Raw genomic sequence first — 15533 nt, 5'->3', positions numbered from 1 at the left:
TATTCTTTACAACTCAATTAAGATATCAATGAAAACTTTGTTGACATCTCTCACCTTGCCCCACGCAGACAGGTATAGGTCTCTTCTCTCTGCTATTCTGACACCTGTACGAGCTTATCATTGCTTGAAATGTACTTACTTGCCTTTCTTTCTCACTAGATTGAGGAATTATAGGACTAACATTCTAACTAGTTCATTCTTATGTGGGCTTGCTTGGAGTATGTGGAAGGTCTGCAAGAAATTAATACATTCATTGGAGGAAAGCTTGTGCAATTCATGGGAGACCTCAGGGAGCCAATGTGGTATGGTGGAAAGAAAGCTGGAGTCAAGTTCTGGATCTGGCTCTGATTATTTGCATAATCACAAAGTATCTCAACTTCTGTGTCTGATTTTCCACATCTGACATGTGGTTAGATGTTTAAGGCTTCTGCCCAGTAACCTCTGTGGTCCTTTGCAATGCTGTGAATGCAGTTCAAGACTGGCCCTCGGCCTTGCTCCTACTCACACCTCACTCCCACCCCACCCACAGCCACAGTAAAGCTGAAGGCTGCCTTGGTAGCATTACACATCTGGTTATAGAGTTCATGCCCATGGCTCTAATTATTTATTGTTGTTGCTTGATTTTGTGGAATGCAGAAGGGATCTGTTACTTAGTATTACACAGAACCCTTTTCTACAAAATCAAGGTAGGCTTCAAGATGGAGATAACAGAGATCATATCAGTCTGAAAGCAGATCCACATAAAGTTGTAATTTCAAATATATAAACTATGTTCACTAAAGGAAGATTTTAGAGGCATAATTCTTCAGGCTACCGTGCTCAAAAAAATGTGTGTGATCTACTTTTATGTATTTCAGATTCAAAGACAAGAGAGGACAGTACGTAAAATTGATTTTATTTAACATGCATGTATACCAAATATAAAATTAGCTGAGCTGACAGATCTAGGTTAGGTAAAACTCTCAAAAGAGATCATATAAAACAGAAGATTGGCAACCATCATTTTTTATATGCTTCCCATCTATAACAAAAGAGTTTTGCCGTTGGCATAACTTTGATATTGCTGGAAAACATTTTTGATATTTGACAGTATGAAATAGAAAATGGAAAAATAAGAAATATGTCTATACTCTGAAAAAAATAATTTTTTAGACAACAAATCCAAGTTTATTTGCTTGTCCTTGGGAAGAAATATACCTAGCAGAACAAAGATGTGTAGTATCCAATATACACACAGCCACCACATTAACTTATTTTTCAGGACCCAACTTTCTGGATGAAAAGAAGGATGCATGAATTCTCCCTGACACCCCACCAAGAGTTACTCAGGAGTCAAACAGAGGATTTGGCTAAAGTCTGTTGACACTTCCTTGACATGTTTGCTCTCACCTACACAATCACAGGCGTTGATTTGAGAGATTGAGAACCACAGCTAGTCTCTTAATAGATTCCCTCGTCCTGTCTTGCCCATTCTCCCATCCTTCCTGCATACTTTTGGGAGTTACCTTTCTGAAGCCCAAATCTCCATTGCTTGTTCATGAAGCCCAAACCTCTTGGTCTACACTTGCACCACCTGATCACTGTTTTCTGACATCTCTCATCACCGTTGCTCTGCTCTAGCCTCTGAACTACTTACATTTGCCTGAATGCTCCATGCACTTTCATGCTTTCAGTCAACGAATAGTAGAGTACCTCACATTTATGTGTCAGGCGTGTTGTGGACAGTTTTCATGCGTTCGCTCATGCTCTTCCCAATGTGTAGAATGCCCTGCCCAAATCTGTCCTCCTGGAAAACATCCTATTTTTCCAACTCTTGATACACAGTCCCTATAATTTTTGCCCTATCAGTTAAAACCAACCACTTATTTTCTGTGCCTTCGATCAGCTCTATTGCAGAAAGTCTTAATAATTCTATGTCCATGAGATCATAAGCTTGGAGGAAAAGGTCCATGTCTCATTCATCTTTTCAGCGCTAACACGTGCATAGTATCTGACACCTGCATTATTTCATCTTAGCCCAGCTAGTCCCATTTAGCCTTCATCTAGGTATGGCAAAGAACGAAATAAGCAACCAAAAGCTGCATCAGACACTACTTGTCATTTCACAAGTTAGGATAGAAATTTAGAAATATAAGGGACTTTCAGGATTACAAGGGTGAATCTTAACTAATGAAGCCCAGAGAAACTCATCAGAGACACAATAATAGCTCAGGATTTTTTCCATAACCACAATCAGGAATATATGCTCCTTGTTAAGCAACTAATCAAACTGAGCACAACAAAACAAAAACTCTCCCTTTCTCCTAAAAAGTTCAACAAATTCTAGTGCTGTGGAACATTTAATTTAAAAAACCTTCCTTCCAGTTCCCTCTTCCCATTTGTGGAACACATCAGTGTGATAAGATCACCTCTTAATATTTCTAAGTTTAATGATAGCATTGCCTACTTCAGATAGATTTCTCACCCTTCAGGAAGATAATTTCTTCTTCTCTTGTGTTCTCATAGCACTGTATACACTCTAATATACGTAGTTGAAAAACAGGATTAATTCTAGACCATGAAATTACAACAGGTCAGTGCCTGGCATGTAATGAGCACTCAAACAAATGATGAATTGAATCCTGCTTTAAGGATATGAAGTGAGTCAAGACCAATTATGTTAATTCCAACCTTAAATATTTCCCTTGGCATTTAATAGGGATCATTATCTTTGAACACAGATTTAACATCAGACAGTTTTCTGCTACCTGCAATAATAAAGTCTGCAAAAAAGGTGTTAATTATTTATGAGGATACCATATTTTTTAAAAATGAATTTATTTAAACAATTGCTACAAGGGTGATATACAGTAAGTAAAAAACCACTAATACAATGGATTTCTCATATTGGTTACTTTTATGTATACGTACTTAAAATAATTCTAAGTGGTTGGAATAGGACCGTAGAACACCTTTATTCTGTGGTGTTGCCATTTCATGTTTTAACTATTTAAAACATTTAAATGATTAAACACAAAGTTTCATTATTATTAAACGCCAACAGAATTTGTTTGGTAAATTAGTGGTGATGAAACATCAGTTATAAGTAAAATCCACTCTTAAATTTGTTCTGATTGGATCACTAAGTGACTGACCCCACCCTCCCCATACCATTCTTTATGTGACACATTATTTTGTGATTCTTTATAGTTTATAAAGCAATTTTAATACTTGAAATGCAAGTCTAGCTTGTGGCTTAATTTTTAGAATTTAGTAATTTTGGAACACGACTCGAATGCTTGCTTTAACACTGTTACATCTCAACTCATATTAAAACAGCCTCAGTGTAATATCAATTTATTGCCTGGCAGTACTAAGATGCTTGAAAATTATTTCTAACAGTCATTTCCTTTGGTCCTACTTCATTGGGTTTTATATACTGCTGTGGCACACTTCTTAAGGATGTAAGCTACACTTAGTAATGAAATGGAGAAACCTGACTAGAAAACAAATCTGAGGGCTTTTACTAATTATACAGTACCTTAGTAAGTGTTTTGAAAGATAAACCATCCACTGACATATATGCAAGTTACACCACAAATGCTAGGGCATAAGAAAATGGATTAAACTTGCTGTTATATTCACCTCTACAGATGATCTATAATGACCTCACTGTTATGATAAAGCAACCAAGAACAAATAAATTTTCTCTCAGTTTGAGTGTATGTGGATACCTGCATATTTAATTGGCACATACACACTCCAAGTACCCAAATTACTTCAATCCTATATCCATTTACCTCTCAGAATGGTTTAAAGTAACCACTTGACACATAAAAGGAAAAAAAAAAAAAAAAGAATGCCAGGCTTCCTATTAAGTAAAGCCAAAGCAAATTGTTCAACTGATGCTATCGTAGCTATTTCTACAGGAAAACACAAATTTCTGTAGTTCTGGTCAGCTACTTTATCATTAAACTTTAACTTTGCCAATATGATTTCAAGTAATGAAAATATTGTTGACTTACTGCAAATTATATATAAAACATGAGGAAAAACAGATTGTGAATTTTGGGGGGCCAATCATCAAACATGTTTTCATCTATATAAAGGAAATTCTTTCAGTTTAATAAAAGTTTTTCAATGAAACAGGATAAATTTATAGTAAAGTTAGTGACCTCACTCAACGAGACTTCCAATCTTCAAATTCAGGCCTAACAGAGAAGACCAATGATTACAGGAGAAAAACGTAAAACAAATAATCTCCCATGGCCATCATCTTAAGGGCTGGTTTTCTTGTAATGATGAGTTCTATCACAGCTTGTCATGTTTCCAAGATTTGCGCAGTGTTTTCAAATGGAACTGCCCGAGAAGATCCAGAAAGCCTTTGTTCTTGGGCTTACACAGTAAGCACTTTGCGTGATTCTTAATCACATTTTTATCCAGAACACAGCGTTACAGGTCACATTTTTCTCGACGATGCTTATACTGATTTGTGCTCTATAAACATATTTACACACAGAATACACACATCAACACGGGGATATGCAGTTAGCCAACCATCCATAAGCAGAATGGAATAAAAATTGCAGGAAGGGCAGTATATGACGCCAAGCCCAGATAAACTACAGACGCCAATCCCAAGACTGCTGAGGCAAGAACACTCCTCTGATCACGAATAATTATCTTCACAGTCTCACAAAACTGGAAAATAAAATTTAAGAATATTAGAAAAGGCGGCTAAACCTAAGAAGTATCACACATACCAAAGAGTAAAGTACAATTTTCCCAGCTAGTTTCTGTCTACCAGAGGAACTAGAGTTTCTCTCACGACTTAGGAAAGAATTTAAGATGTTAATAGTTCAGTTTCTTGATTCCACATCTCCCAGGACCTGAAATGACATTTAAGGCAACTTAATAATGGCAGTTGCCTTTGTAAACAGAACTGTTACGGAAAACGACAGAGAATGTAACTACACAAAACTTACTGAGGATTAAAAGTTAAAATCAAGACTAAACTGCTTATCTATAACAATAACATATTCTAAAATTAGATGAGCAAAGAGATCTCTAATCTCAAGTGAATAGAATTTAGCCTATTATTATTGGTGAATCAATTCCTGCAATACATCATTCTAAAACTGGTGATACCAACAATAACTTATGTCTCAAAATCTAAAGGCATTGAAAATCTAATTTTCTTGTCATATCATATTCTCTGCCTAAATAAACAAATTCACAATTATTTAATACAAAATTGGCTGCTGAAATAAATTAAATATGATCCCTAACCCTGAAGAGTGTATTCTTCCCATATGCTTAATTTTTCTCTTAGAAAACTAATTTTACTCAGAAGTGACGGCCTGTGTTTGCATCATGGATCCACCTCTTAATAGCTGTGTGACCTCAAGCACATCACCGAACCTGTCCAGACTACCCTCTTCTCCTCCATGGAATACTGAGGCTGTTGTGAGGATCAAATGAAATCTTTTATGCCAAAGTACTCTGCACTCTTGTACACACTTTTTAAATGTAAACTATTACAAAGATTATTACTGCTGCATCTGCTGACAATTATCTCTACCTCATCACTGTCAGGGCCAGAATGTAGCAATTCACTGTTCCATTCTGTATGAGTTTTGCTACTCATACTAGTTTTAACTTCATTTTCTAGACATGACATTGTACATATATGCTTTTAGGGTCTCCTCCAGTGGCTTATATAGTGCTGGACAGCTAAGTATCCAAATTCTTAATGGAGAGAAGGCACAAATTCAATGTATTTTAACATACTCTCTTGACTATAAGGTTGTCTCTATCCATACTTTTATACAATATCCAAACAAACTCAAAACTTCCTCTTAATTATTCAGATGTTAGTCTCTTTATGTCATACATACAATCTGTCTCTTTTTACTAAATTAACAAGACATTGAGTAAACACAATCTTTAAGTGGTGAGAACCAAACTAAATGAAGTTTTCAGGACAATGAGAAAAGTTGCTTGCCAATAATGGGAAGACATACATTTAGGTAAATGAGTAAGTTGTCTTGATAGTTAGGCTTCTTGTATCTTTTTCTCAATAATTTTTAATTAAAGCAAACAGAGAAATCACTGTGGACTCTCTTTCCCCCAAAGCAGATTTTCTCAAGGAGCATCTCATTTCTAGTGTCCTGTTTCTGTTCACCTGGCCATGAGCCCAGGAGGCATCTCTAGGGGTGTTCAACAGTAGGAAATATCCTGAATTTCTAGATGTTAAGAAGTACTTTTTGAGCACTGAATCCCCAGAAATTAAAAGGGGTTATTGCATTCATATTTGGCAATGAAAAGCAGTATCAGCAAAATAAAAAACAAAAACATAGTAGAAAAAGCAAAGGAAGAGAAGTAGTTACTAATTAAAGGGACTTATAGTTTACGAAAACACTGAAATTTTTGACAGAAATATAAAAATGTCTTAATTTTACGATTTCTAAACTTGTAAAAAGAGACCATCAATGCAGAGAAGTAAAAGATTCTCGTTCAGTTCATTTTCAAATTAGTTGCAGTGTTTTCATGAGGGAAAGTGCTCTTGAGAGTTTTTATAAACTCAGATTTAAGTAAGAGACAACTTTGCAACTCTCATGTTAAGCTGATAATAGTTGTATAGATGGAGAACTCAACAATCAACCCAGAATCCAGTAATTCCTTATGTTTCTGAAAAGTAGAAACCAGTCCTCCTTCAGGATCAATGACCTACTTCTCTCAGGGCATGTTCAAAAAACAGTTCTTAGAATTAGAAAATTTGAGATGGCGAGTTTTTTCCCAGGAAATCTACTTGGTGGCCAAATTGTTTGTTAGACTATTCAAAGCGAAGACAAAAACTCAGTTTCACAAGAGGTGCTATGCAGCAACAGCAATTAAAACACTTCTGTACTTCTATAAAACCTTACAGAGTTTCCAGAAATGAAAAACTACTCCAACTAGTTACTTATGCAGATTAAATATTTTATTACCTTGAAAAAGCACTTGCACTGTTGTCTCGCAGAAATATATAATACAGTGCTATGTGTGTTCCATGAAAGAGTAACTCCTAATTAACAGAAATACTGTTTTTCCTTAGAGAAATGATTTGCTTAGTTCCTAAGTAAATCTGACGTGTTTCCTTTTGTACACTTTTGGAGCCAGTGTTTGTAAATGTGGTGAAGCTCATTTCTAAACAGGCCTGGACGGGAGCTGTGGTTCGTGAATCACTGCACAGTGCTCTAACTGTATTTTTATTTTATTTAGAAAAGAATTCCTAGATTGTGCTCTTATGGCTCTGTAATCTACAAGAAGTTGCATATACCAAGGTAGAAAAAGCATAATACCTTCATGCTCTGCCACAGAGGAGAGAAAGATTTTCCCATATGGGTCAAAAAGTTAATCAAGATGTGGAGCAATAAAAAATTGATTACATGGACTCAGATTTATTTGGTCCAAAAAATACCTAAACATGAAGAGTAAAACATGAAGCTCATTATGTGATTACCCAGGTTTCCATTGTGAATGGTGAATATTAACAATACCTCTTTTAACAGTAGCAGTGAAGGCTGAGAAAGCATCCAGTTGCAAATGAAGTTGCAGGCGTAAAATGGTAACTATCTTTAAAAATCAAGAGGTTTCAAAAGGAAGCAAAAATTCATTTTTTTCCTTTGGATTTGTGGCTAACGTTCGATTCTAATACTGTGCTTTTTAAAGTATTCATAAAAATTACCTTCCAGCATTTAATGGCTCTTCTTCAAAACCAATTGTTTTAATCTCGGGAGAACCCATAAACAATCCAAGCCACCTTTGGGGCTAATGAGTAAAGGATGCTTAACTACTGAGGGAGTGTAGATGGGGATTAAAGCCAACACAGAAAGGATTCAGATTACCAAAGACTGCTCTGAAGCCCAGACACAGGTTTAAGTGACCTACTAGGGGGGTCTTCTTAATAGGAATCTTGATATTTATATTAAGCAAAGGGAATTCACTCTCCGCAGCTTACAGAGGGAGAAAACTGCATGCTTTCCTATTTTAACGGCACAAAAATTTGTATATAGTATCATGGATTATATATGCACTCTGGACACCTCCCTTTCAACTGCAATTCTTGGGAAACGTTGCAAGCACACGGCCACAAATTTTCTGTGACCCCGCCCTTTGGCATTTCAGCTACGCTGTGTGGACACCCTACGACTTCTGCAGCATTAACGGGCAGCTCTCTGGAATCGCTGGAGCAGCACTGCCACACTCTTTCACAGCGCATTTCGAGATATCCTGCAAAGCACATAGCCATTGATTTATTCACTCGGCCTCCCTCAGGAACATCGGAACGTTCGTTACTCAATCTAGAACTCAATCTTTGCTCCTAGGAGAGAGAAAAGGTTAGGGATGGGAGGAGGCTTCCCCACCGAGCCACCAGCGAGTCACACGTCTTACCCTGTCGGCCTGGGGGCTGATCGAGGTGCCGAATCTGCAGTAGGTCACGAAGTGTTCGCAGTTGTTCCACAGGAGGCTGTAGGGAGTAAAGCCCAACAGCTTCTCCGCCCTCTGAGCCACCTCTTCGTTGAGCAGCGCTTTTTTCTTGAGGGCCTTGTCCAGGTGATTGACCAGGATGTCGGCTCCGTAGGCGAAGTCCTCCACTGTGTCCACGCGGATGCTGGCCACCCTGCAAATGACGCCCAGGAGGAGACGCTTGTTGGAGACCACCTTCTGCGTGAGACCCTTGTCGTTGGTCAGAGCCAACAGGATGTCGGGCATCATGTGGGCGACGCGGTTGTCGCCCAGGTAGATACCAAAGTGGGTCACGTGGGTTCGGCGCACTTCCAGCACGTCGCCGCGGAGTAAAGAGTTGATCTCACAGATGCGGTTCCTCTTCTCGTCTTCTCCCTGGACCGCCCAACTGAAGAGCTTGAAGTTGGAGATGAGGAGCAGCTTCTCCAGCAGTAGAGACACCGCTTCCAGCATCGGGTTCTTCATCCTGCAGGGAAAAGGGAGTCTTGAGGGGACCGCCGCCGCTCTGGCATGGGCCGGGCCGGGCCGGGCCAGGCAGGGCAAGGTGAGCTCGCCGGACCGGGGCGCGGCGCTGCTGCTCACCTGCAGGCCAGCGGCCCAGGGCGGCGGGAACCGGGGTGGCCGAGGCGGGAGGGAGAGAAAAAAGAAAAGCGGAGAAGCCTGGAGATTGGCTTGGCCGCACCGCCCTGGGGATTGAGGAGGATGAGGAACTGGCGGCGGCGGACCGCGGGGACAGCTGGACCGGCGCTGCGAGGAGCAGGCGAAGGAACGCACCTGGAGGCCGTGGCGGGACGCAGAACCGCGCAGTGCTCCTGCTCTCCGCCTTCGCCGAGGCCTTTTAAGGCCGTCGAGGGGGCGGGGCCGACGGCGTCACAGACCCGACGAGAGCGCTGATTGGGCGCCGGCGGCGAGCCCGCTTGTAGCGGGGTACTTGCAGGACCAGCCGCTCTTTGGAAGGAGGCGGGCCTCCGGGCTCCCGGATTCCGCTCGGCGACCTCTTGCAGATGTGGCTCCTTCTTGCGCTGGAGACCTAAGCTTCTCTGGCCTTTAAGCGGCTGTTTTTGGAGAGTAGAGGTGTGGCCGCATGAAAGGTCTTACACCTGTCTGGATTGGGGCGCGTTCCTGGAACTTTGGGAGCGTTATCGGTGGAGAGTCCCCTACAGCTAGGGTTTCTGAGCAGAACCACTTCCCTCTAAAGGATGGGACGCCCAGAAACCTCGGCTTACTAAAGTGTTTGCATTTACTGTGCGAAGTGCGTGCGCCTCGAATGCCAGCGGATTCCTTCCCAAATTTCCTGGAGCCGCAATCCCGTACGCCTCGCGCATCCTCCTGCCCTTTAAATGCCCCCGAATCCCTCTTGCTTTCGGGTGCGCGAGTGGAGCAACGACCCGCGCATCCAGGCCCCGCGCGCAGCAATTGGAACCCTCGAGGCCCCCGCGCTCCGAGGCCCCAGTGACCGTTGAGCGCGCGGCTCCCAACGGTCAGCGTGGAAAACGGCGAGGTCCCCAATCTCCGCCTGGAAAGCCGGATTAGTGTCAAGTTTGTTTGTCCGGCTTCAGGGTCACCTGGACACAGCTTCAGTTCACTCTCCAAAACTTCATCGTTTTCTATTAAAGCGCAGCCACCCGGAGGTGGCCAGGGAAGGACGAGGCGCTGCGCCCCTTGCCCGAGCGCCCGCGGTGAGCGCGGTGCCTCGGCGAGGGTGGTCCCCGGGCGCAGCGGTGAGGGAGCTGCCGACGCGCTGTCAGCGCCAGGCTGGGCACGCGGTGCCCCGACCCTGCGCAGAGTCCCGCGCTACTGCATTATGTAAAGGCTTATATTCCGCGGACAAAGGCCACAATGGAGAGGCTCAGTTGGCTCCACAAAGCCGCGCAGTTAGGGGTTAATAGGTTTCATCCGCGAGCAGATTCTCCGCTGGCCTGGGGGAGGGGGCTCGCTGCGGATGATGGATGAAGGGCCATTCATCTTACCTGGAAGATGAAGGGGGCCATGGAGACCAGGCGGGGAGGAGACCGGCTCCCAATTATTCTCGGCGGCCCAGCCGTTGCCGGCATCCCCGGTCTGCCATCGGCGCTCTGTCCCAGTCGTCCCACGCGTCGGCGACTTTTGTTCATTTCACAAACAATCCCGAATCACATTAGGGTCCCAGCAAAGAGAAGAAAAGTCCATTCCCCACAAACGAATCCAAGGAAAAAGGTGGAGAAACAGAGGCAGTGGACGTGGAAATTTAAAATCACGATTTCCCCAGTCTCCCTCCCAAATTTAGAGAAAAGCGCCGTACTAGCGAGTTGCTGAAACTAATCGAACACCCCGCATACGGGCGGTTCGTTCGCTTCCAGTAGCACCAGCTCAGCTGCTGGTGTTAAAATCTGGGGAGTCCTTGGAGATTTTTTAAGTCTGACGATCCAGACCTCGGCGTCCACGTTAACTTAGACCCAACGTTGGATTCTCAAGGCTCTGGACGCGCTAGTTGGGTCCAGTTCTGGGAAAGAGCCGATATCAGGGCCTCTAGCGTCAAGGGCCAAATGGCCCGGAGAGATCAAAAGGGACTTTGGTAATTAGCGGTTTCCCTCTTTTGCGGTCACTAACCCTGCTCCTAATGCCTACGACTGTCTCCACCTGGGAAATTTGCGAGAGAAAAAAGCACGGAGAACTGCCTGCCTGCTCCGCAGAAGATTCTTGTAGAGCAAAAAATATTAAGGAGAAATGACCTATAGACCCTCAAGAACGGCATCTCCATGGCGTTTTGTGAGAGGCAGGCAGTGCCAAGCTGATTTGAGTTTGACTTTTTTCTCTTTCCCAGTGGGGTGAATGTTTTGGCTGCGGCCTCTGGAAAGGGGTCACTTTAAAAAGGAGCTAAGATCATTATAAAGCATGAATCGGTGTAGTTTGCTCAAGATGATGGAGTTCTGCTGTGTTTGGAAATGAAAGGAATGAGAAGGGTCCATGTTTCTTGAAGGTTATTCTTTTTGCCTCCGATAACTCCCTATTTTTAAGCTAGAATGTTATGCCATTAAATAAATTTATTTTTCTCAATCAAATTGCCCGAAAGCAGACCTCTGCCCCTGCCATTCGTGCTGGGGATGGAGGCAGTGGAACACCTTCGTTTGCCCTGTTTCTGAGGTCTCCTCAGCCCTCTTAAGCAGGGAGGGGTTAGTGAGGATTAGACTGCTTTTCAACTGAGAAAATACAGAGTCCAATGAGCCCTCCCCTTCCCTATTCTGCAACAAATCCTTGTCACCTTACCTTGCAAAACGCAACTTCTCCGCATTCTCAGAGTTGCATATATTTCTATGACTGAGCGGCCAGTTTTTGATCGCTCCCTAGAGGCACACTTCATAAAAATACCCTAATAAGCTCACACTCCCACTAATACTTTCATGCCTGCATCAATTTTACCCAAACTATGGGAAGACAACTGCTGTTAGAAGGAAAGGCCCAAGAGAAACCTAACGTTAGAAAGATCTCCTTCCTAAACCAGAACAGGTCATTTGGAGAGAAGAGAATCCCCCCAGGTTCCTAGAAAGATCTCTTGTTTCCCAGATGGTATGAAAAGTGGTTACATTCAACAAGTTGCAATGTGCAAATGCCTTAAATGCATGTGAATGGGTCGCCAGGTCAGGCCAGCGGATTCTGGAAGAGCTGAGGCTTTCCTGGTCAACACATAGACATCACTGAACAGTCAACTCTCCCCTCGGCCACTGCTTCCCTACTCTCCTGCGGAAAGACCAATGACAGCAACAGCATCCTCACCTCACCTGCGGTTTGGCCCGGGCCCTGCACCCTCCCAGCTACAGTCTCAAGCCTGGGTCCATTTCTCCCAGCTGCACAGGCCAAGACTCCACTGGGTCTCTGTGAAAAGGAGGCTAAAATTGGGGCTCACAGAGCCCACCTAACTTCCAGGCTTCATCCTCTGGCCCTCCACCTTATCGCTGGTCCCAGGAGAAAGAGGTCCCACTCTCAGGAACACAGCAGAAGCCTGGAAGGCTAAAGGACTTCCTACCTGTAGACTTCTTACCTCTGGCGCTTCCTTGTTCCTCAGAGAAGTCTGCAGAGTGGAGGATATGATCACAATATTGTGTGCTTCCCATGTGCTAGGCACTGGTCTAAACATTTTTCATTTAATCCTCAGAACCCCCTGAGGTATCATCTCCATTTTGCAAAGGAGAAATTGATGCTTATAATGCTGTCTCTGTCACCTGTGTAGATCAGGTTTCTCTGCCCCCAGGTCCACCACCACTGGGGAAGGCCTGACCTTCCATTAGTTCATCCACCTGCCATCCATTCATTTATTGAGTATGCCAGGCATTGTGTCCAGCCCCGGAAGTTCAATGAAATATCCAACCCAAAACTTAGATTCCACAGCTTTTCTGTCTAATTTAGACTTCATTTTTCTACTTTCTAGTGCCACAGGGTCCAATTTTTAACATCAGTTATTTTACTGCAATAGTGAGAAAGGTTTGGCTAACCTGGTTAAGGTTCTGGTTAATAGTATGTCCTCACCAGGAAGGCCCCAGCCCTTGAGCGGTCAGGTAGTCCTATAACCTCCTTAGACACAGGAATGGGGGTTGGGGCAGGGAGTCGGTGTTAGGCATCTTGCCCAAGGGCCAGAGTCAGAAACAGAACTTAAGCCATGTCCCAGACTTCTTACATCTTAGACCCTTTTTGCCCTGGGCCCTACATCTGATAAATTTGCTTTTCTAAACTTCATGTTTTTAAATTATTGCCCTTCTTTAGGATTATTTTGTTATTTTTCTTAGTTTGCTTTAGACTATTAAATCATTGGGCACATAAACAATGATAATCTTAACCTTTGTTTTTCTTCGGAGCTACCCATCTACCTTTAGTTTCTTTATATATGCTCAGGTCTGGCCCCATGGATACAAACAGAGGCCCCAACTCCCTAACTCTAAGGAGGTGGGGAGAATAAAGGCTTTTGTGAACTTCCCTCTGGAGGCAGAAAAAAAGAGCAGACACCTTTTCTTGGAGCCTCTTAACTCAGAGCTACCTGGAGTGTTAGACTAATAGGAATCAATTACCTCCTGGGAGGACGATTTCCCCAGCTTGCTTCCTGGTTGTCTGGCACCTTAGGAGGAGGGCCTCAATCCTGCCTATTGTCCTTAGAAAGACTAAAGGCAGCAGCAGCTCCAGCCAGACAGGATTCAGTTGGGTTTTTTTTTTTTTTTAGCCAACCATAAAATAAGAACATTGAACAAAACAAGGGATTTACATTTAATTTTATGAAGAATCATGACCCAACTGAATACAGCTTAATATAAATTAATAACAGGTTGAGGCAGCCAAGACATAGAGGAAGGAGGCAGAAATCTTGAGTTGGCCTTGTGGTGCCATTTACAGCTAAATGAACTCAGATGAGTCATTTGCCACCTATGAGCCTCAATTTCCTCTCTGTAAAATGGGAGTAATATTTTAGAGGGTTGTTTTGAGGGCTAAGCAGAATCAAATATATGGCACATTGTGTGAAGATCCAGAATGTGGTACGTCTTCTGCAATATCATTTGTATTATTCATCAGGGAAACAAAGTAAGGCCCAGGTGCTTTTCCCTTTCTGCTTTGACAGCCCAGACATCCAAGAATGCAGTGTAGACAAAGAGCATGCTTTTACTCACAGACCCCTTCTCATGACTCAGCACAGAGCCGCAAGGTGAGCAGAAAGTAGGCACAGAAGTGTTTCGGAGTTGAGTGCAACCGGGAGAGAGACAGTGGGCAGCCCGCACAAGCGGATGCACACTCCGGAAATCTCAGAGTTCTCCTCCCTTGACAGCTCACTGCCAATGAAGTCGTTCATAATTCACAAAAACGAAGGTAAAAATCTGTCCTTTGTTTGAAATTGCCTCTCACAAGATAGAAAAAAACCCCAAATGTGCTTTCTAGAACTGATAACATGACATAATAGCAAGGAATGACTAAAACTTTTGAGATGTCCCCAACATATAAAGCACATTTCACTTTAAAATACAAATAATAAACGGCAAGCCATGTTACTTCTTAATAATTGGAGCAGATATAGCAACTACCTTATAAATTTATCTTGTTTCCTTTTAATTCTAATTTATCATTATGAGGCAATAATAAAGGATATTGCGTGCCCCAAGCTTGTTAACAAAAGTGAATGTGAGTGGCCAGCCTGGGGGTTGCAGTGGTTAGGTGCTCACGTTCTGCTTCAGCCACCCAGGGGGGTTCACTGGTTCGGATCCCTGGTGCAGACCTACACACTGCTTATCAAGCCATGCTGTGGCAGGCATCCAACATATAAAGTAGGGGAAGATGGGCACAGATGTTAGCTCAGGGTCAGTCTTCCTCAGCAAAAAGAGGCAGATTGGAGGCAGATGTTAGCTCAGGGCTAATCTTCCTCAAAAACAAACAAAAAAAATGCGAATGTGACAACAGCCTTTCGCTACACATTCAAAAGACAATTACAACCCCACTGCATTTATATAGGGAATGTACAGAGAAACTAGGTTTTGCTACCCCCCCAAACAGGACAGCACGGGCAATCACCAGTAATGCAAAGTACCAGCAACATGATAAATGCCATGTTATCAATTATATTTCAAAAATCCTTCCTAAATACATAGACATCCTAAGGATATAATGATAGGTGACTGAATGCAGAACTTTCTTAATACCAGGATACTCACTTCTGATGGTGTGGGAGATCACTGAGACTCTTGAGGCCTCACACGCCTCATCTGTAAAGTGTCCCGAGCCGGATTGGAATGAGATGCTCTCGAAACCCCTCCAGATGTGAATGGTCCACGGGCCTATGAAAATCAAATTACTTAGGCCCTTCAGAGTCTTCACTGTTGTTCCTGGTGAGTTTTCACTGGGATTAATTACCAGAAAAAAGAAAATAAATCACCACCCAGTATTTAGAAAATCTTAATAGGATTCGCAATAACTGCTTTGAAAAATGCAATGCTTCATTGAATTTAAAAAAAAAAAAGAAAGAAATCACTCATACTCCAGTGAGCAGTAATTACATAAGAAAGAGAGAAAAGACTGAGCAGGGGGTTGGCAGC

At 42.8% G+C, this 15533-nt stretch overlaps 1 protein-coding gene across 3 annotated transcripts; it reads right to left on the bottom strand.

Moving 5' to 3' along the window:
• Positions 1 to 839: 839 nt before the first annotated feature.
• On the bottom strand, positions 840 to 15314 carry LRAT (lecithin retinol acyltransferase). 3 transcript variants are annotated; one of them, XM_070504945.1, is made up of 3 exons: positions 15153 to 15314; positions 8416 to 8956; positions 840 to 4680 (listed from the first exon to the last, which is right to left on the bottom strand). In XM_070504945.1, the coding sequence occupies exons 2-3, from the start codon at positions 8953 to 8955 to the stop codon at positions 4528 to 4530; spliced, it is 693 nt and encodes a 230-aa protein (XP_070361046.1). In that variant the 5' UTR covers position 8956; positions 15153 to 15314; the 3' UTR covers positions 840 to 4527. The 3 variants fall into 3 exon arrangements, with proteins under 3 accessions (XP_070361046.1, XP_014699396.1, XP_044623006.1); XM_014843910.3 differs by lacking the exon at positions 15153 to 15314 and adding an exon at positions 9265 to 9393; XM_044767071.2 differs by lacking the exon at positions 15153 to 15314 and adding an exon at positions 9073 to 9268.
• Positions 15315 to 15533: the final 219 nt, after the last annotated feature.

This window comes from Equus asinus, chromosome 3 (assembly GCF_041296235.1).
Source record: "Equus asinus isolate D_3611 breed Donkey chromosome 3, EquAss-T2T_v2, whole genome shotgun sequence".
In the NCBI taxonomy this organism is placed as follows: Eukaryota; Metazoa; Chordata; class Mammalia; order Perissodactyla; family Equidae; genus Equus; species Equus asinus.
Note: the sequence above shows the minus strand (reverse complement) of the source record. Positions and strands in the feature narration are given on the sequence as shown.

What these genes read in the sequence shown, in the direction of transcription:
- LRAT (XM_070504945.1), bottom strand. Translation starts at nt 8,955, where the DNA reads ATGAAGAACCCGATGCTGGAAGCGGTGTCTCTACTGCTGGAGAAGCTG. An exon ending in TCAGCCCCCAGGCCGACAGG is followed by an intron (nt 4,681 to 8,415) that starts GTAAGACGTGTG and finishes TTTATTTTCCAG; the next exon opens with TTTTGTGAGACTGTGAAGAT.